The sequence below is a fragment of the Schistocerca serialis genome, chromosome 3, assembly GCF_023864345.2.
Source record: "Schistocerca serialis cubense isolate TAMUIC-IGC-003099 chromosome 3, iqSchSeri2.2, whole genome shotgun sequence".
NCBI lineage: Eukaryota > Metazoa > Arthropoda > Insecta > Orthoptera > Acrididae > Schistocerca > Schistocerca serialis.
In genome coordinates, this window is record NC_064640.1 from 161,318,252 (window position 1) to 161,341,123 (window position 22,872).

A 22,872-nucleotide genomic window follows, 5' to 3' on the forward strand; every position below is an offset into this window, starting at 1 on the left:
AACTTTTTTTTGCCAGTGATATGTATGTAACATTAAAGCCTGGCACAGCAATGCGTAATCAGTGTTATACATAAGCAACCTTGTCAAACTTGGGGACAAGAAGCTCACTCTCCATTACAACAACAAGTAGATGAACATGAAACCAGTGATTAAGTCACAGATTGTTTTGGATACTGCAGTGGGTGCTTTAGTTTGAGGTGGTTTCATGCAAGCACTGGACTGATGAACACAACTAGTTTACAAAAAGCTTCAGTAGCTAACTTACACAGTACTAAAACTAGAATGGAAATATCTGCAAATAATTTTTTGTTATACATATATGAAAATTTATCCTCAGTAATGTTAAGGTTTGTTTCAGATGCAATGGCGATCAACCACTGATGTCCCAGTGTCAAATAAATTATAGCAATTATCAAGTTGCTAACTGCAATCCTTCACATAGTATAGTAAGTAGTTTTGACTATCAAAATTTGAATTTTTGAAAGGCAAAAAGCCCTTACCTATTTAATGTAATGTAATGTAATGTAATATTCACAAAACAAATTGTAAACCACTATGAGAATTATGGGAAATCACTGCTTACAATGTTCTCTACCAAACTACCTTGATATTATGAATAATTGTTTTTGTCCATAAAATGGTAGCTCTGGGTTGGCTGAGAAATATGAAATATATTTTAGAAGTAGTCCAGAAGTGCCTGTAATGTAAATTCTGTAGTGTATGAAACCTGCATGATAAGATTTTGAATTTGTAAAAGGCAAACATGATACACTGTTATTTCAAACTGAATATTGCTTGTCACTAATTTATTATTACCTGTCATTGATGTTTGTGCTATTATGAATACATAAATGTGTTTGAAATTGCTTGTCTAAAATAATTTCTACATAACTGTATTAAAATAATTGCTGTAAGCTACTGTTTACCCTTATCTTCTATATTCATTTTCTTTCAGAATTTTCAAGCTAATGGAAACCTTCCACAACTTCCTGTTGTGGGTCAAGAGTCACCAAGAACACAAGATTTTTGTTCAACTCAGCATGTTCCTAGTGCACAGATACTAGTACCAGCTACATCAGCTGGCGGATACCATCAAGAATGCACTATTGCTCAAGAAAGGTGCTTAAATACTGCAGAATCTCCTCCACCAGAACCAGATTCAACAACACCAACAAAGCCTCCAGTCATTCTTACTAATGAAGTGAATGTGTCAGCAAGCGAAACAGTGTCTCAGACCGTAGTTTCTCCTAACCATATTGCATGCAGTTGTTGTCCTGGCAGTTCCTGCCTCAAGGCAAACCCTGTCTATGTTTTAAGCCCTAGTGTTCAATTTGTCAGTCACTTACCACCACGTGTATCGGAAGGAACTGAAGATTGTGTTCGCACAACTGTTTCGGGTCCTGCAGCAAAGGGATTGACAGGAAATGTAGTTCAGGCATTGAATATGGTAGCTCAGAAGTCTGTTTTGCCTGATGGTAGTGATTTACCTCTTCATGGTAAGTAATTATTATGCATGGAAAATGTTGTGTACGTTGACCACAGAATAAAGAAACCTACAAAATTCTTTTCTTTTATCAGATATCCAGACTCTGAGATTCTACTACAACCTTGGGTGTGATGTAAGTATTGCAGTAATATAATCAGTCAGTTCTTAACAAAGATTTTAAAAAAAAAATCGTGAGCAAGAAAAATTTCAGCTGCCCCCTCTTCAAATTACACATATACTAAAATGAAATTTTAGCTGAGGAAAACTATCTGAAACCAATAAAAGGTTGAAGCTTTGGTGCTATATAACTACTGAATTAATATAATTGTTATTCAGAATAACTGTGGTTTTGTCTAAGTAAGCCAGTTTTGAAAAGTAGAATAAAGTGTAAATGACTTGCACTTTATTTCAGTGCAATATCAAATAAAATAGAATATATAGCTGTTTTTAAATTTCTAATATTATAACCAACATGAACCTTAACTAAAACTGTGCAAATGTAGTAGTGACTGCTCGTTTCAGTGGTTTCGACAGAGCTGCTTACCATTGCCAGTTCATATTGACCCATATGCTGGAAGTTTATCAGCAGCATCAGCAGCAGCAACACCTACATCCCCAGAAAATGAAGTAAGCAGCACAGTTCCTTGTCACTCCACACAACCATACACAGGTAATTCACAATAATTGTATTTAGTTTTGCTATCTGTCTTCGTATGAAGAAACTGTTACAATGGTTTTGCTGTACCTTTGATGAAGTTTCGTTATGGAAGTATGGCTTATAAAAATCATGAAGGCAATTTGTCTCTAAGTATTACATCAATGTACTGCAGATTTAATTCCTCTGGTATCATTTGCTTAATCTACCCAAGCCACTGTAGTGTGCATGGCAGAAGGTATATTCTATTTATATTTGTGATTTTGTGTCCTATAAGATTTGCAAGGGGAAAATTTATATTTTATGCAGATTTACACTCTTCAATCTTGCTTACAATATTCTTGTGGCTCTTTCGTACAAGGACACTGCTGGAAGCTAGAAAATGGTTTCACAGTCTTCTTCCAAAACTGCTTCTCTAGATTTATCAATTGCCTTTTGCAAGGAAATAGTCACTTTTCTTCTAAAGTTTAAAATTTCAGTTCCCTGAGTTTTTTGTTACAGTTCTGTATGAGGTTTACTGACTTGGTAAAATTCTAACAGCAGCTATCTAAATTTGTTCCCAGTCTAATATCCACCTAATTTATAAGACTCCAAATGCTGGAGCATTTCTCTCAGATTTGGTCACACAGAAATCTTGTAGGAGATTCGCTTTCTTTACAGATGCATTGCACTACCACTGAACTCTTACTACTAATTTCTCATGTTATGTTTATTTTACATAACTATGTAACACTGTTGAACAAGGTGACAACCTCCTAAAGTAACCACTGATCATGTAATGCAGTACCAGAGTTCTTTCTCTTTTTTATGGGCTTTACCTTGCATACATCCATATTTAGAGAGAATTGTCTTTTAATGCTCAAATTGCAAATACTAAGCCATTCTGTATAACCTTATGATCATTCAGTGACAATGCTTTCCCCTAAAGACAACAGTATTGCTGGCAAATGGTCAGAAGGAGCTGTATACTACCAACATTAACAGTTAATGCTGCTGTTCAGTTCTCTTTTACTATACAAATGTACTGTTTAGTTCAGTATCACCAGACATAATAAAATGCTGCAGTTTTTCCACACATTGTTAATCATGATTTTGGTATTGGCTGGCTACATCACATATCCTATGCTCTGAATATCTGCTGTTATTGGCTGACATCATGTGGCACGAACCACAATTGGCTGACAAAAGCACATTGTTCTGCACAATCTTAATTTTAGTGCTTTGGGAGCTACCATACTATATTTTGTGGAATTCGTATTTATACTTTAATAATACAAATCTATGCAGTATACATGTAGCTGCACATAAAAGATCTTTCTAAAATGCATTGTTTTTTGCTGGGTTTTGTGTCCCAAAGTGCTGGGAAATTCTTCATCCATGTATAAAATCTGTAACATTTAAAGAATTGAGAAGTTTTTCAGCTCCAAGGGAAAGTATACTTCACTTAAAATGAAAAAGTGTGTTTTTAACAGGGAAATCCAGTAAATTACTTCTTCCCCCCCCCCCCCTCCCCCCATTTCTCCAGCATATACACCCTGTGCTTTCCAATTTGTGAACAATCAAAACCCACAACACATACTAATTACAAACATCAATAATATTGTAGAAAACCATCATGAGCCCTCTGCTGGTTTTCCATTTGCATGTATATTTACCTGTTAGCTGATAGTGTCTTTGTGATAGGTTGATTATAATCTAAATCACTTTCAGCTTCACATCACACCCGTCACGGATTTCCCCATCATGGTGGATAGTGCTCATAAGTACAACATTCTTATTTCTCTTGGGAATATAACTGACTGCCATAGTGACATTTGTGAAGTAAAATGAAGGGCTATGAGCCTCCTTGTGGGTCATATTTTTGAGGAAGCTCTCACTTTTCTGTATTGTTCCTAACATAGTAACTATCCTTTTCAGGAGCAGCTGTCCCAAATGGTATGACATAGAATAGTCGTCAAATGTTACATTCTGATCTTGCAAATCAGAGGCAAGATCAGCAACTACTCTCATTCCCTTATTACTTTTTCCCTCGTGCTGCTGCTCCCCTATCTTTTCCTCTCCTTTCTTCTAGAAATTTGGGTTTTCAGTGCATATGAAGATTTGCTGTCATACACAGTCCATATTTTGATCCCATGTTTTGACAATTTGTTTGGGATGTACTGCTTGAATCAATAGCATCCTCTGAATGGTACTAACAGCTCATTGATTGTGACATCTCCAGAATTATACAGTTTAGGAAGGACTTCTAACAAATTCTCCCAAATACAAGAAGCTGTGGCAAGTTTATCAGTACATCGTGTTTCCTCTCGTGTAGATTTCTTATCAAACCACAAAACGTGCGATATTTTACATAATGTTTCAAGGGAAATGGTTACTTGAAATATGTTCCAGCCAGTATCCTTACCCCACAGACTTTTTGTACATTGCCCATATTAGCGGCATACACCTGCAAGAAATAAGCCTTAACTATGCATGAAAAACAGAATCATCAAGGTTTGTCCATTGTTGACCATAAACTCATTCCCCCCTCATATTGTGCAACCCTGTTAAATCATTCTGAAGCACTGTACAGAATACTACTTCAGATGAACATTTTACTTAACTTGTCCTACTGCTTGCATACCTGGTAACTCGTGGGATACTGTTGATGACATTCAAAGCAGGTGGGTGGCTGTGTTGTGCTGGTGGCTGCGACTGCCATTCTATGTTCCCGTTTTTAGAAATAGAAGTCTGTACACTATTTCAAAACAGGCTTTGGACAGTCATCACTGTCATCATAACACTCACTTTCAGAGGCATTACTGACATGATGTTCGGACTCATGTTCCTTCATCTGTTGTGGTGTTTACGTCATTTGCTGATGTTGAGGTGGAAGAATTGATAATCACTATGATGTCACAATTCAGACTGATCACAAATGGTAGAGAATTTAGTCTATCATTTCCAACTGAACAGAAATGATGGATAATTCAAACAGTTAAGTGCTAATGACAAGCCCATTGTTGTAACCACTGTGCCTTTGTTGATTTGTTGAATGTTGAGAGTAAGTCAGTTATTACTACTATAAAATACAACAGTTAACCAGAAAATATTTGACGTTAGAGTAATCATACTAATGTTGTGGTCACTATATCTGAATCTTACATATGTAACTATTACGTCTTGTGACCAAATGGCTTAAACTATTTTAAAACTTTTTTAAACACTTACTACCCTTAATTTTGAGACAGTCATCAGCTTTCATGAAGTTATCTTGATAGTTAAATACTAATAAATGAAATTTGTAAGCATTTCGAATCATACAGACCAGAACAAAATAGCCGGATTAAATTACACTGATGAGCCAAAACATAATGACCATCTATTTAATACCTTGTTTGTCCATCTTCGGAATGAAATACATGACTGATTCTGCGTATCAGGGATCTGACAGTTTGTTGGTAGGGTTTAGCATTAAATGTTTCGGCACAGCACATGTAATTCAGGTAAATATAGGGTCACTGACTTTGCGTGAGCAGTGATGCCACCCAATAGCAACCCAGATGGACTCCATAGGATTTACTTTAGGTGAATTTGGTCAGACACATCAATGCGAGTTCACTATAATGCTCTTCAAACCACTGTAGTATCGTCCTGGCTCAGAGAGTTGTACAGTTATACTGCTGAAAGATGACAGTGCATCTGGGAAGACATCAAGCATCAAAGGATTTAGATGGTTCACAGCAGTCAGTTGTTGTGTTTCGGGGTATTTGTAAACATCCCAGCAACTGCCTAAATCCGAGAGCCATGGAGTAAACACACACCAACAAGGGCGTAATGAACAATTGAACAGTAGTAGTTGTTTATCTGGTTTCCTATCTCAGGTCCTAAAGTATGCATGTACGGACTTTTTTGAATGTACTCGAGAGTGGTATTAATGTAGCAATTGTTTGTTGTGTTAAAAGAAATAGGGAAAATGGTGGGCAAAATTTACCCTTGTTTGTGAGAAGTGTGTCTATTTATTTAGTAGTGCAGTAGAGAGAACTTGCGGAAACATTTCAGGAATCTTCACCGCAGTTGGATCAACAGGGAGGTGGCATGGAAGGATCCAGACCACCAAACAACTACTCTGAGAAGAGAGGATAGAGGTATACTACTTTCATCTGGCAGTGTATTAGGGTCAGCAAAATATTGCTCAGTTATATCGGCATAGGGCACGACTTTCCACTAGTGCTGGTATAAGACCCACCAAAAACTCTACAAAATATACATCAGCAGGAGAAGAGGGAAAAATACACCACACAGTGTGTCTTCAATTACCCTTCAGGTGCAGGAGAATGTCTCCCATAGCATAATACTGCTCCCACCAGCCTACATCCGTGGTGTGTTGCACATTTCGAGCTGCCATTCACCTCGATGACGGCGTTTGTGGAGATGACCCTCAACCTAATGTAGCAGAAATGTTATTCATCCAAAAAGCCAACATGTTTCCATTGATTAATGGTCGAATGCTGATGGTCCAATGCCCACTGCAATTGTAATTGATGATGTCGTTGGGTCAGCATGTGAACACACAGGGACTGATCTGCTGTGGAGCTCCATGTTCAACAGTATAGGATAAATGGTGTGCTCTGGAAAACTTGTATGTTCACCAGCATTGTGCCCTTTCAGCAGAAATGCCACAAATCACCGTATATCCTACTTTAAAGAGCAGACAGGCCTCTGACCCCCACATTGTGTGAGGATTCATATACGTCTGACCATTTAATGCCCAGAGGTGGTTTCACTATTCTCCTACCTCTTTCCATAGATGCTAATGACAGTAGTACATGAACATTCATCCAGCTCCACCATTTTAGATATACTCATTCACAGGCTGTGCATAACAACAATCTGCCCTTTGTCAAAGTCACTTATCTCAATGGCTTTCCCAATTTTCAGCTCGTATCACTGCCAAGGTGATCTCCCATCTGTGTCTGCTCGGCTTACATACTTCTGTTACTGAATAACATACCTGCAACAACACAAGGCTCCATCCAACACTGTGATGGGCAGTGGTCATAATTTTTTGGCCCATCAATGTACACGTTCTTAGACTGTAGCTGATGTAACTTCCTTTCTGTTAAACATGTAGTATGAGATACTGGATTTTATTTGTCAGACCTCTTAGAGCCCATCACACAAGGGGTGAATCGGCTAAAACTTGTACCACAAATATTGTGGAAATGAAAAGTGCTATTGATATACAGTTTTCGCAGAATGGGTTGGTAGTTAGGGGCTCATCTTATTCAGTAAACAGATTGTAATAATGCTTAGAAGTGTATTCTTAATGCAAACACACATTTCTTCAATTGTAATGTTACCTATTTACATTAACAAACTAAAAGTAGAGTAAATTAGAATGTCAGTATTGTTCATTGTCAGACTCTAGTGTAAGTCAATCGCAGGTTATCGTATTTTGAAACGTTTCCACACCAACACTTGTTTGTGCCATTCAGCCTGCATAGTTACTAGGTATGATGCTGTTATGTTTGCTTACCGTGTGCTTATGTGTTCCTTGACCAAATTGTGACTTGCTAGTCAGTCAGCATCTGACAGTCCCAGCGGTAGGGACTGGGTGGGTGATAGTATTTACCAATGCAGAAAAATCTGACATGCTCATGGTGTATGGAGAGTGTAGGAAGAATGCAATTCATTCTTGTACAGTGTTGGCCACAAGATATCCCAATAAACATCAACCATCTTCAACCTCTTCAAGCAGTTACATGAAAATGGTAGCGTAACATCTACGTAAAGTTACAGAAGGAAACGAGTAACTATGGAAGAGAGGGAAATTGATATTCTTGCTGCTGTTACAGGTGATTCCCATGTTAGCTTCTGCGTGCACAACCACATGAGACAGTGACAAGAGTCAGGCATGTGTCCTACACATTCTCTGCCAACATAGGTTCCATTCCAATCACATCTGTCTCCACCAAGAGCGGCATGGAAACTAGTATGAGAACTGTGTTAACTTTTGTACATGGACATTAAGACAGGCTACCCCAGATGTGTAATATATCTTGTGTAGTGAGTTGAGCCACATTTACCAAACATGGCCAGGTAAACCATTGAAATATGCATTATTGGCCTGTTGACAATCCCCATTGGCTTTGTAAGCTGGAATGTCAGTGTCTATGGAGTGTAAACGTGTGGTGTGGGATAGTGAACTATCAGCTAATAGGCCCATTTTTCATAGATGGAGCACTGAACGTGCGCAAGTATCTCAACCTCCTTACATGCCATCTACCACGCATGCTTGAAGACGCTCCTCTGCAGGCTAGAAGGAACCTTGTGGTACCAACATGATGGCTGTTCAGCCGGTAGTTCACAAAGTACTACAGTGTGTCTCCATGTTTTATTTCCAAATCGTTGGATTAAACGCAGAGGACCTGTCCCTTGGCTGACCCATTCCCTGGATTTGATGCCTATAGATTTTTCTCTGTGGGGACAGTTGAAAGAAACTGACTCAAGGACTCACCATCTACACTTGATAATAAAAAATGATGTATTACTGCAAACTGCTCAGACATCTCCACTAAAATGCTAGCACGTGTGCAGCAGTCATTCCATACCAGACTGGAAGTGTTTATTGCCACTGCCAGTGGTCATTTTGAACACAACCTCTGATGATCAATTGTCTTGTTACTGGCCAGAATCCACATAACATGTGTATGCACTTACGTTGATCTTCAATGTGTGTGACCACAAGTATTGTACAAGTGACAGTATGGGAAGGTTTCAGAATATGATATCTTGTAAACAACTTGCACTAGAATCCTGCAACAAACACCACTGACATTCTAATTTACCCTACTTCTGGTCTGTTAATGTCAATAGGCATTGTTCCATTTAAAAAGTATATGTTTGCAAGGAAATACAATTTCTGTGTGTTATTACAATCCATTGATTGGACTGGTAGTAAGGGGCTCATATTGTTAGCCAGTCTGTGAAAACCGCACATCAGTGGCACATCCTATTTCTGCAGTATTTGCGGTGCAAGTTTTAGGTGATTCATCCTGTATATGTGAAGATACTCTGTATAATCATATTTTTATTGGTCAACAGTTGTGACAGTGTCGTGTACTTTTGGGAAGCCTAGGAAGACAAAATCTGTTTACCTGTCACTGTTATTCCAGAAATATCACATGTGAAAAACTGATCGTTGTTTCCCGAACCTTTTCTGATTCTTTAAAGTGGGTAGGTTTTTGCTTGCTCTGCGAGAGAATTCTAGCATATTATTTTAAAGGAGCTACAGCAGCCTTTCTGTCCTCCCTGTACAATAGTGTTAGTGGAATTTCTCCACTGACTTAGAAATCAGTGCTGCACTAAAATTTTCCTGTTCCCCCACACTCCCTTCCCCTCCTCCTTGCCACTCAGTTTTTACTTAATTCCATGATTGTGCTTCCATAGATTGTTTACTGTTTAATTTTTGTTGTCTTATTGAGCAAGGTGGCACAGGGGTTTAGATCTGTGCCTGTCCATCCAGCTTTAGATTTCTTGTGGCTTCCCCATATCATTTAAAGCAAATATTGTTTCTTTAAAAAAAAAACTGCTTTACCAAATCTAAATACGTGCTGCATCCCTAATGACTAATCACTGACAACACATTAAATGTTTATATCATTCCTTTGGTCTTCTATGCTTAAGACTGAATTTTGTTGTCCATAAGTTATCAGTTGGTGGATGTGCTGTGTTGGAGAAGATATTGTGTAAGAAATTTCCTCTCTCTCAAGTCATATTTAAATTAATTTTTATCTTATTTCATTTACTATTGTATTTACCCTTACATTTTTTGGAACATACATGATTGGTCTGTTGACAATACTGAACAAACTACTCTTCCAGATGGGCTGGTCAGTACTTGCCTTCATGCCTTTATGAAGTGCATCTCTCAGTACAAACAAAACCCCTAGCTTTTGGAACCACAGGCAATTCTCCAGGACAAGAAAGAAGATGGTTGGGAAATTGAAGGGGGGGAGGGGTGAAGACAAAGCACACAGACTCCAGGTTAATTGAGGACAAGGCTTTTGAGAAATGAGGAGGAAGAGAGGCAAAAATAGGATGTCATATTATTCAACATTGGGGTCATATTATTCAACCATTATAATTATTATTTTCTCAGTACACCAATATCTACAGGGTGTTTAAAGTTTGATTCCCTCCTCTTGCTCTTCATTACAACAGTTACCACTATGAGCTAATACTCATTCCTTGCCTATGTACATTTGTTTATATAAGTCCTTCCTCATGTGCCAAAGCATTATATTTATTTATAGAACATTTTGCTTTTGTTATTCATTTGCTCAATTTTTATGATCAACTCTATCTTGTAACTCCAATCCCACAATGGACCATAGCCCTATACTCAAATATTTTACTTTTGAAAAAAGATTACTGTTTGTCTTCACATTTACTTAAGCAATAAATTTATTCTGAGGATTGTAACTTCAGATAACTGTGACTGTTCAGCTCAAAGTGTAATCCTCAAAATATTTCATTTTACCAAAATGTCTGCATAACTTAGCTCACATCTCCAATTTCAGTCACTCTTATAATTATATCCGAACACACAAAATTGCAGCTCCAGTTCAGTATCAGATCCCTCATCAAAGTCCTCCTCCATTCCTGAGATACACATTCTGTTCAAAAGTGTAACCTATGGCCCTACATCTAAATTCAATCACACTGGCATTGTCATGTCCCAAGCATCAGTTTTGACAGGGATTGAGCAACTGGTCTTTGTGCTACAGAGAATTCATTCAGTTGTCAAATTAAGAGGGAGACTTGATTGTCTGATGTGAATGCCCTGATAAAAGTTAAGGAAATAGGTGGATGACAAGTAAAATAAATGCTAGAAATGATTAATTAACATTGAAGTTTATACCAAATGTTTAGTACAAATTACAGGATGAGGTACCTCCATGCTTAAAATCAAATCCTTGCACAGAGACCGTGATTGTCTATCACTGTTCTGTCTGCTTACTCAAACCCATGTCTGATCCTATGATCAACAGAGCCTAGCAGCTATTTAATTCTGACCCAGCAACATTAGGTTAATACCAGCTGCCTCCATCTGCTATCACTTCTCACTTCTATGTCCACTGAAGCTGTCTGCTTCTTTCCATTACTGCCAATACTCGGATAACTTTTTGATTTTGAGTCAATAGAAATCACATGATTTTGAAGTGAAGAACTTGTTGCACCATGTTCGGAGCCTATTTTCATACAGAAAACAAGTTCCTTGAAGCTTGTTCAGTAGAGAATGGAAAAGGTGAAAATTTGTGGGTGCAAGATCAGGTGACTAAGGTGGGTGCAGAATGACTTCCCAACCCACTCCTGTATAGTATTTATTGTCAGTCTGGCAGAATGCAGGTGGGCATTATTGTGGAGTAGCATCACTTCATGCAGTCTTCCTGGTCATTGTTCTTGGATTATATCTGCAAGCTGTTTCAGTTGTTGGCAATAATTGTCAGCAGTGATGGTTACACCTCCGGGAAGCAATTTGTAGTACACCACACTGCCACTGTCCCAACAGATGCATAATATTCTCTCTTTTGGATGCACACAGGTCTTTGTATGGGGAATTTCTGCTGTTTGATCTCAACCATTCCTTTCCTTTCATTATGCTATCTTAAAGAGACCATTTCTCATCATCAGTAATGATTTTAGAAAGGAATGGCCAGTGTTGTTCACAAGCCAGTTGATAACAACTAGAAGTGCACATGTAGTCACCCATTAATTTTTGTGATTTTGGCTTAGAGCATGCGGTACCCATACATCGGATTTTTGAACCTTCCCCATTGCATGCAAATGTTACACAGTGGTGGAATGATCAGTCTATAACATTTGCCAGTTCTTGAGTACACTGATATGGATCACTGTGTCTTAATGTGTTCTAATGATCTTCAACCCAAAAGTCTTCCTGAAAATGGAGAGTCATTAACGTATAAACAATCCTCCTTAAAATGAGAAAACCATTTTCTTGCTGTTCTCTGTCCAGTGGCATTATTCCCATACACAATGCAAATGCTTATGGCTGCCACCGCTGCTGTCATGGCTCTATTGGACTTAAACTCAAGTAGCAACAGTGAATTACAAATAAAAAATGACAGTTGATAAATAAACTAATAGCAGCCAGAATATCAACTTGCAAAAATAACTCTCTCATCTGTCCCTATGTTCAGAGTGTGTTGAGATGACATATTGTCTGGGCATTACTTTACTCTGGTAAATATAACACAAATTTTCCCACAACAGTCGTTATTGTCAAAATAATTCTCTACCATAACATTCCGAAACAATCTCTGCAGCATTTTACACTGATCGGCCAGAACATTATCCCCCTGCGGGTTCGGGGGTAAGAATAGGCCCGCGGTATTCCTGCCTGTCGTAAGAGGCGACTAAAAGGAGTCTCAAACGTTTCGGCCTTCTGTGATGGTCCCCTCTTGGGTTTGACCTCCTTTTTTCTTCCAAATTTCCGTCGTCAGTGCGTGCCATTTGGGGAAGGACACCTTACGTGGTGTTTTTCTATTGGTCCATCATGCTCCACCATCTTGCATGTTACCTATTGTCGTGTGGGGGGGACTACGCCCAACATCTTCTGGGTTGTCTCCTTCTTGCCTTGTGCGCACTCTTCTTCTTAGCGCCTACGACAACTGTGGACCCTTTAAACACCTAAAATCCAGCACGGTAGCCAGTCCGTTGTGGTGGGGTCGTCATGTACCCTCTTGGTGGTAGCCCCCTGACCACGCAGGGATCGCACTACAGATGCCAGAGCTGTTTCCTCCCCATGCATGCCAAGGAGTATGTGCCCATCTTGTCTGGGGCACGGGGACTCCGGGCAACGGGATATCGACCAGGTACCCGTTGCTTTGGCTGGGTGGCGCCCTTGGGGAGAGCCCTCGTTCGGAGTAGGTGGCATCTGGGCGGATGTGGCGCAATGAAGTGCAATAAATCACACCAAGCTGGTGGTCGCACGGCCACCAGCGTCTCTAAGCGAGGTAGAGTTGACTTCGATGCTGCGCAATATGAGCCTCAGACGTTCCCCTCGTTGGCTGCGCCATGGGAGGGACGCCGATCTAGTGCCAAGCGGGAGCCTTACGTACCGCAATACCTTGTCTGCAGCAGGACTGATGGTGACTCCTTTCTTCCGACGAAGCCTATGTTTTTTGTGGAGTACCTGGAGGATAAGTTTGAGGAAGTGGCAGGGTTGTCAAAAATGAGGAATGGGTCCATCCTCCTCAAGACGTCCTCCCCAGCCCAGTCACGATCGTTGCTCTTGTGTGATAAGCTGGGTGACGTCCCTGTTACCGTCACTCCCCACAGTAGCTTAAATATGGTCCAGGGGATTATTTACCATTGTGACCTCTTGTTGCAATCCGATGACGAGCTGAGAGCCGACTTGGAACGACGTGGTGTGCATTTTGTCCGTCGTGTCCATCGAGGACCCAAGACAAACAGGGTGGCCACCGGTGCCTTTATCTTGGCCTTCGAGGGTGATGTCTTGCCCGAGAAGGTCAAGGTGATGGTTTACCGTTGCGACGTCAAGCCATACGTGCCTCCCCCGATGCGGTGCTTCCAGTGCTGGAAGTTTGGGCATATGTCCTCCCGTTGCCCATCCAGCGCTACATGTCGAGATTGCGGACGCCCCTCTCATCCTGATTCTCCATGTGCGCCTCCGCCTGTATGTGTCAACTGTGGGGAGCACCACTCTCCATGCTCGCCGGATTGCCCCGTTCTTCATAAGGAGCGGAAGATAATGGAATTTAAGACCCTGGACCAGCTTACTTATCGAGAGGCTAAACAGAAATATGAAAGGTTGTATCCTGCTTCCCTTCGAACATCTTATGCTGCAGCCACGTTATCGTCGCCCACGCGAGCGACGGTTGTCGCTTCATCTGTGCCGCCTTCAGTGGGCCCTCGGGGCCATGTATCTCTGTCTGCCCCCCTCGTGCCTGGGGGCAAGCCTTCCTCTGTTGCCCCCTTAGTAGTTGGGGGCAAACCCTCTTCTGTCGCTCCCCCCATGCTTACTTCGGGAGTGACATCTCCTCCACAACCGGGAGGCTCGATCCCTCCCCCTCCTTCTCCGCCGGCGTTGGCTCCGCCGCTTCCTCTCTCGCGGAAGGGGTCCCTCGGGGTTCTCCCTTCCTCCGTTTCTTCTCCTTCCCAGCCGGATGTCAGCCAGTGGCTGAAGGTTCCGCCACCTGCTGGTCGTAGGGCTTCTGTGTCGTCGTCAGCCTCCGACGCTCCTTCAGAGAAGCTCTCCCAGCCCTCTCACCTTAAGGGCCGACGTGAGAAGAAGGAACGGCATGTGTCCAAGAAGAAGGACGTTCCGGCGGTTTCAGCACCGCCTGCTGTACATAGTCCTGGCTCCGGGGATGAGGTGGAGATCCTCGCCTCTGCCGCGGATCTCGCTCTCACGGAACCCTTGGGGGCCTCTCCTATGGACTCAGCTGCCTCTCCCCCGGTGGCGGCAGTTGGCTCTGAGGCGCTGTCTGCCTCTTAGTCACATTCACGCCCTCCCAGTCCCTTCCTGCTTCCATTCTCCAGTGGAACTGCGGTGGTTATTTCCGCCACCTGCCTGAGCTCCGGATGATTCTGAGTGATTCCCCTGTTCTCTGCATTGCTCTGCAGGAAACTTGGTTTCCGGCACTGCGGACCCCAGCCCTTCGCGGTTATCGGGGATACTATAAGAACCGCACTGCCTGTCAACGAGCGTCGGGTGGGGTTTGTCTTTTTGTTCACCACTCTGTTTGTAGCTCGCCAGTACCCCTTCAGACGCCTTTAGAGGCAGTCGCTGTCAGGGTTGAGCTCTCGCCGGCTATTACTGTTTGCTCTGTTTACATTCCTTCGGATGGGGAGCTCCCCCGACATGTCTTGGCGGCACTGCTGGCTCAACTCCCGCCACCTTTGCTGCTTCTGGGCGATTTCAATGCCCACAACCCTCTATGGGGTGGGACTGTCTCCGATGACCGCGGTCGGGCCGTGGAGCATGTGTTGGCTCAGCTCGACCTTAGCCTCTTGAATACCGGTGCTCCCACGCATTTCAGTGTTGCCCATGGCTCGTTCTCGGCCATCGATCTCTCTATTTGCAGCCCTGGACTTGTCCCATCCCTCCACTGGAGAGTGCATCCTGACCTGTGTGGTAGTGACCATTTTCCCATCTATTTGTCACTGCCCCAGTGTCATTCTTCTGGGCGCCTGCCCCGCTGGGCTCTCCTCAGGGCTGACTGGCCGAGTTTTACTTCTGCGGCAACCATTGAGTCTCCCCTACAGGGTGACATTGACGAGGTGGTCCGTGTTTTAACCACGTCCATCATTTCAGCGGCCGAGGCTTCCATCCCCCGTTCTTCTGGCCTCCCTCGGCGGAAGGCTGTCCCCTGGTGGTCGCTGGAGATTGCTGAGGCTATTCGCGACCGTAGGCGGGCTCTTCAGCGTCATAGGCGGCACCCGTCTCTGGAGACCCTCATCGCCTTTAAGAGGCTCCGTGCCTTCGCCCGTCACACTGGACTCGCATTCGGGAGGACGTCGGTTCAATCCCGTCTCCAGCCATCCTGATTTAGGTTTTCCGTGATTTCCCTAAATCGCTTCAGGCAAATGCCGGGATGGTTCCTTTGAAAGGGCACGGCCGATTTTCTTCCCCATCCTTCCCTAACCCGAGCTTGTGCTCCGTCTCTAATGACCTCGTTGTCGACGGGACGTTAAAAAAAAAACACTAACTAACTAAGCCTTCGCCCGTCGTCTTACTGCACAGCGTAAGCAGGAGTGCTGGGAGAGGTATGTCTCATCCTTGGGCTCCCATGTCTCCCCTTACTCGTGTGGTCCCGGATCCGGCGGATTTATGGATACCAGACCCCTATGGGTGTCCCTGGGCTCTCCTTGGACGGCGCTGTCTGCACGGACGCTGCCGCCATTGCTGAACGGCTTGCCGCGCACTTTGCTCAGAGCTCTGCGACTGCATCTTATCCCCCCACCTTTCGCTCTCTAAAGGAGCGAGCCAAGCGGACGCAGTTCTCATTTCACACGCGTTGTTCTGAAAAATACAATGCTCCTTTCAGCGAGAGGGAATTCCTCGCTGCCCTCGCCGATTGCCCTGATACAGCACCAGGACCGGACTGCATCCACACGCAGATGCTGAAGCATCTCTCCCGGGACTGCCAGAGTCACATTCTCGCGGTATTTAACCGCATTTGGAGCGAAGGCGTGTTCCCGTCGCAATGGCGAGAGGGTGTTATTGTCCCCATCTTGAAGCCCGGTGCGGACCCACTGGCGGTGGACAGCCATCGTCCCATTACCCTCACCAACGTTTTGTGCAAATTGCTCGAACGTATGGTGGGGCGGCGTTTGTGTTGGGTCCTTGAGTCGCGCGGTCTCCTCGCTCCATCCCAGGGTGGCTTCCGTCGGAGCCGGTCTGCCACGGACAATTTGGTGCGGCTGGAATCTGCTATTCGTACGGCCTTTGCCCGACGTCAGCATCTCGTTGCTGTATTTTTCGATCTGCGGAAGGCGTATGACACCACATGGAGGCATCACATCCTCGCCACGTTGTATGAGTGGGGTCTTCGTGGTCGGCTCCCGGCTTTTCTTCAAACCTTTCTATTGCACCGCTCTTTCCGGGTGCAAGTCGGTGCCGCCTCTAGTTCTTCTTATACACAGGAAAATGGGGTCCCGCAGGGCTCGGTGTTGAGTGTGTCCTTATTTCTAGTGGCCATTAATGGTCTGGCTGCAGCCGTGGGGTCGTCGGTGTCTCCTTCTTTGTATGCCGACGACTTCTGCATCTCATTTAGCTCGACGACTACGGGAGTCGCCGAACGCAGGCTGCAGGTAGCCGTTCGGAAGGCAGCATCATGGACTCTGACTCACGGTTTTGAGTTCTCTGCAGCCAAGACTCGAGTTATGCACTTCTGCAGGCTTCGGACGGTCCACCCTCATCCTGAACTTTACCTCGACGGCCACCTGCTTGAAGTGGTGGACACTTGCCGCTTCTTGGGAACTCGTGTTTGATGCCCGGCTCACATGGGTTCCTCATATTACTCAGCTGAAGCAAAAATGCTGGCGGCACCTCAACGCCCTCCGCTGCCTTAGCCTCACGTCTTGGGGTGCGGATCGGTGCACGCTGCTGCGATTGTACAGAGCCCTTGTGCAGTCTCAGCTTGATTATGGGAGCCTGGCCTATGGGTCTGCATCACCCTCAGTGTTGAAGTTGTTAGACCCCATACACCACTGTGGGGTCCGGCTTGCAACTGGCACTTTTCGTACGAGCCCCGTGGATAGTCTACTGGTGGAGGCCGGGGTTCCCCCGCTGCGGATTCGCCGCCATCGACTGCTCGCCGACTATGCTGTCCATGTGCATTGCTCGCCAGGCCATCCCAATTGTCGCCTGCTTTTCCCTGCCATGGTCCTCCATCTGCCCGAACGGCGACCTAGGTCTGGGCTTTCCGTCGCTGTCCGCGTTCAGTCCCTGCTGTCGGAATTGGGTTCATTCCCTCTTCCGCCTCCCTTCCGGGTCCGTGCACCTACGCCTCCCTGGTGTTTGTCCTGGCCGTCCGTCCGTCTGGACTTGGCACAGGGACCCAAGGAATCGGTTCCGCCTGTGGCCCTCCGTCGCCGTTTTCTTGCGCTCCTCGAATCATTTCCGGGCTGTGAGCCTGTCTACACTGATGGTTCCCTGGTTGATGGTCGCACTGCCTACGCCTTTGCTCACTCTGCCCATGTTGAGCAACGCTCCTTGCCGGCTGGCTGCAGTATTTTTACTGCAGAGCTGGTGGCCATCTTGCGCGCTCTTGAGCATATGCGTTTCTGCTCAGGTAGGTCCATCGTCATCTGCAGTGACTCCCTGAGCAGCCTTCAGGCCATCGACCGCTGCTATCCCTCTTCTCCTCTGGTGTCCTCTATTCAGGCGTCTGTTTCCGCCATTGCCCGTTCTGGTCGTTCGGTGGTCTTGGTTTGGACGCCAGGTCATGTTGGCATCCCGGGGAACGAACGTGTTGACAGGCTGGCCAAAGGGGCGCTCGACGCCCCGGCTTTGGAGATCGGCCTCACAGCTCGCGACCTGCAGCTGGTGTTGCGCCGTAAGGTGCTTGGGGTGTGGGCTGATGAGTGGCGTGGCCTGACATCCCCGAATAAGCTGCGGGCTGTTAAGGAGACGACCGATGTGTGGCGGTCCTCCTTGCGGATTTCTCGTAAGGAGTCTGTTGTCCTGTGCCGGCTGCGCATTGGGCACACATGGATGACGCACGGCCACCCATTGCGACGTGAGGGCCCACCTTTATGTCGCTACGGCTCCATTTTGACAGTGGTCCACATTTTATTAGACTGTCCACTTTTAGTTGTGCTCAGGCAGTCGTTTCCACTGCCTGACTCGCTCCCTGCCCTTTTAACAGATGACTCTGCTATGGCTGACTTCGTTTTACGTTTTATTCGGGCAGGGGGTTTTTATCATTTAATCTGAGTGTTTCTGTTTTATTTGATTGTTTTGTGTTGCTTCTGGCCTTTGGCCTCTGGTTTTAAACTCAGTTTTTAATGTGTTTTCGGTGGTTGGCTCTTCCTTTTTTTGTTCCTATGGTCGGCCAACCACTGTCGCACTCCATGTGGTTTTATTTTGTTTTGTCTGGTCCTTGTCTACGTTTCTTTTGTTCTGTGTCGTCTGTCTCCTATTCTGTTGGACATATTTTATTCTCTGTGGGTCTTTTTAGTATTTTGGAAAAAGGGACCGATGACCTCTGCAGTTTGGTCCCTTTCATCCCTCAACCAACCAACTAACCAACCAGAACATTATGGCTACCAACCTCCTATAGATATAAACCCTACCAAATGATAGCTGTATTATCTGGTGAGGAATGACTGCTGGTCACACGCACATTGTGTATAGTATCAGTAAGCGTGCTGTCTGTCCCCCCAGGGGGCTTGTGATTCTTTTACGAGTTTGTGTGTGGCACACGAGGGGCCCCAAGTTATTGTAGCCCATTGTTCCATTGCGGGCTGCATTTCCTTCACCGTACCGCTCCCTCCCCCATCCTGACTCCTTCCTCACTGACTCCTCCTTCCCCTCTCTTGGGGTTTTTTTATTTATGTTGACCTGACTATCCACCATGCTCCCTGTTTTCATTGCAGTTTTGTTCTTGTTGCCTGTTCTTTTGTACTTTTAGCATTTTTGGTCCCCTGTTCAGGTTTGACAACCACTTCTAAATTTTCTGTCCTTAGTGTGAGCTATTTGGTGAATAACTCCCTCCCTAGTGCCTATGATGTAGATTCCTCTTCCCCCCATCCCCCTTCCTACCCCTATTACTTTCCTGCGGTAGCCCCCTTCCTCCCTCGGCCCACTCGGTGACCAAAACATGCAGCAGTCCATGTGGTGGCACTGCTATGCCCCCATCTCGCTGAACCTCTTGCCAACACAGGGATCACACTACAGATACCTGAGCTGTTCCCTCCGCATGTATGCCAAAGGGTAATTCCTTGTCATCCTTGAGCATCGGACCTCCCGACAATGGCTGCTGTGCCAGACGGCCGCTGCTGTGGCTCAGTGGTGCCCATAGGGAGAGCCCCTGATTGGAGTGGGTGGTATCAGGGCGGATGCTTGATGCATGAAGTGTATAACGCTCCAAAAAGCTGGCCATTGTCAAATGGACGTATCCCCCCCAAATGTTTCCACCCACCCACCCACCCAAATGTTTCCCTTCCCCCAAACACCCACCCACCCAAACGTTTTCCCCCACCCACCCAAAGGTTTTCCCCCACCCACCCCCCCCACATACCCCCACGGTCCCCCCCCCCTCATACCCCCATGGTTCCCCCCACCCACCCCCCTACATACCCCCACGGTCCCCCCCCCCCTCATACCCCCATGGTTCCCCCCACCCACCCAGCCACACGTTTACCCCCAAACCAACCCACACACCCACCCCCAACAAGCTGAATCCTATGATGAACTCTTCACTGAATGGGAAATCTTGCAGGCTCTTATCTCATCACATGACACGGCCCCAGATGTGGATTCCATACACAACCACATCATCCAACACTTGGACATTACCCAGCCCAGAGGCAACATCTACTCAGGGTCTTCAACTGCATTTGGCTCGTGGGTGCCTCCCCCTCACAATGACGAGACTGCATAGTTATCTTCATCATTAAGCCTGGGAAGAACCTAAGGTCTCTCAACAGCTACTGCCAGATTAGCCTGACCAACATACTTTCTAAACTGCTCGAGAGAATGAGTAGCTTCAGACTATGTTGAGTACTCGAATCATGGGGCCTTTTGTCCCCATATCAGTGTGATTTCCAAAGAGGACGATCTCGAACTGATTGTTTACTGAGATTGGATACAGCAGTCCAACAGGCTTTTACTAACTATCAGCACCTTGTCGCAGTCTTCTCAAACCGACAGAAGGTATACAACACAGCTTGATGCCATCACATTTTATTTACCATCCATGACTGGGGCTTTCACAGCCCCCTCCCAATTTTTATCTGCTAGTTTTTATCCCCTTGGCTCCTCAGATTCGAGTTGGTACTTCACTCAGAACCTCTCAGATCCAGGAGAAACAGTATCCCACAAGGTCCTGTGTTAAGTGTCACACTCTTCTTTATTACCATCAATGGGCTTGTACCTTCTATTGGTCATTTGGTTACTCAGGCGTTGTATGTAAACGGTTGTTGCATCTTGTGCAGCTCCCTCTTGGTAGCATCTTCTGAACACCAGCTCGAAGGCACCATCTGATGGGCCTCTGCATGGACCCTCTCCTGTGGTCTCCAGTTTTCTCCCTTCAAAATTCAGGTTATGCATTTTTGCTGTCAACCCACAGTACAGCCCGATTCAGAACTTTATTTAAGCAACCAGCACCTAGATGTTTGAGCACAATCCTGTTTTTTGGGCATTATTTTTGATAATAAGGTGACGTGGCTGCCCCATATTCTCCACCTGAAGACCACATACATGTGGAAGCTTAATGCTCTCTGCACCCCAAGATGTATGGGCCAGAAAGCAGACTGTGTTACTCTTCTCCATCTTTACCACACTCTGGTTTTGTCCAGACTAGACTGTGGTTGTCAGGTTTATGGCTCGGTGACTTCTTTTACTCTGAAAGTACCTAACGCTGTTCATCGTTATGGGGTGTGTCTGGCTATGGGTGCCTTTAGCACTAGTCCTGTTGACAGTCTCCCCACAGAAGTGGGGATTCCCCCTCTATAAATACTATGGAGCCAACACCTGGTTTTTTATGCAATTGCCATTCGACGATTCCCTGACCGTCCCATTTATCTTGTCATCTTTGTAAATGAGGGGCGTCTCCCACCTGATATCCACCCTCAGGTGGGATTGCTGCTTAAAATATGATTCACTTACCTCTGTCAGGATCTCCATCTTGACTTACTGGTAAGTTCTCCATTTATTTCCTCCCACACCCTGCCTTGAATGGTGCCTTTACTACTGATTAGGACCAACTTATTTCAGAATCCTAAGGTCTCTGTCGCCCCTGTGATGTTCCGGTGTCTTTTACATTCAGTCCTAGAGGAGTTCCATGGTGCTATCGTCTTCTACACTGATGGTTTTAAAATGTTTGATAAGGTGGGATCTACTGGCATTAAACAACAGTTACTGTTGGGATCGTGTAGAGTTTACACAGCAGAACTTCTAGCCTTTAACAGGGCCCTCCATTTGGTTTTTCATGCCTCCCTCCACAGTGTTTTAGTATGTACAAACTCGGTTTGTATCTTTAGACCAATGCTACTCTCGTCACCCTTTGGTCTCTACTATCCAAGATCTTATGTCTGCCCTTGGGCATGTCACCTGCTCTGTTGCCTTCCTCTGAGTCCTATGATGTGGGCATCCCAGGGAATGAACTGGCTGACCATTTGGCTAGAGGAGCAGATACTTACCACCCCCTCTCCCACCCCCACCAATTTCCTTTCATGATTCCAGGTGTAGATATGTGGATCTACATGAAATCTCTCTTTGCCCAAAAGTTGATTTACATTTAGTGCACTACTACTCTCAGTAACAAACTCTGCACAATCAAGGAGACTATTGCAGTTTGGAGGTATTCCTTCCACTCCTGTCAGTAGTAGTCCATTGTCTTATGCCGTCTACGCATCAATCATACTAGGGTCACCTATTATTTTCTCTTGTGTCATGAGCCATCACCACAATGTGCTTGTGCAGCCAGACTGATGGTATCCCACATATTGGTGGAATGTCACCCTCTTTTGGCCATTGATACTAAGTATAGCCTTCCAGATTCCTTGACTTTAATGTTAGCAGACGATTCAGGGATGGTTGAACTGATCCTTAGTTTCCTATGTGAAAGTGGTTTTTATTTTCAGTAATAAGGTTTTGCTTTGCTCCTGGAGCAGAGGCAGGGTGATAGGGGCTCTCTTCTTGTTGTCTAGGTCTAGGTCTGGGAGCCACGACCCCTCCCCCGTGCAAATACCACTCTTTCAACCCTCTGTTTTTCCAATTTTTTAGATTTGACCTATTCTTCTATGCCTTCTACTGTGTGTGATTTAATTTCCTTGCTTTATAGTTCAACCCCTTTGATGGGATCTGCCCCCTTTTAATGGACCCTCTATCTTATGCAAGTAGCTTTTGAATCACACGATTGATGACACCCCCCCTCCCCTCCTCCTCAATCAATCAATTGTGCTGTCTGTGTGTAGAATGGGGACACATGCTATCGATCAGAGTTTGACCAAGAGCAGACTGTGATGACCT

The 22,872-nt window shown here is 44.9% G+C and overlaps 1 protein-coding gene across 1 annotated transcript in view; it reads left to right on the top strand.

Moving 5' to 3' along the window:
* The first annotated feature begins 380 nt into the window (after positions 1-380).
* Positions 381-22,872, top strand: part of LOC126471554 (uncharacterized) — a 31,384-nt gene continuing 8,892 nt past the window's right edge. The window contains exons 1-4 of the mRNA XM_050099781.1: positions 381-446; positions 956-1,496; positions 1,579-1,619; positions 2,009-2,156. Of these exons, the coding sequence (XP_049955738.1) occupies positions 381-446; positions 956-1,496; positions 1,579-1,619; positions 2,009-2,156 (796 nt within the window). The remainder of the gene's footprint in view (positions 447-955; positions 1,497-1,578; positions 1,620-2,008; positions 2,157-22,872) is intronic.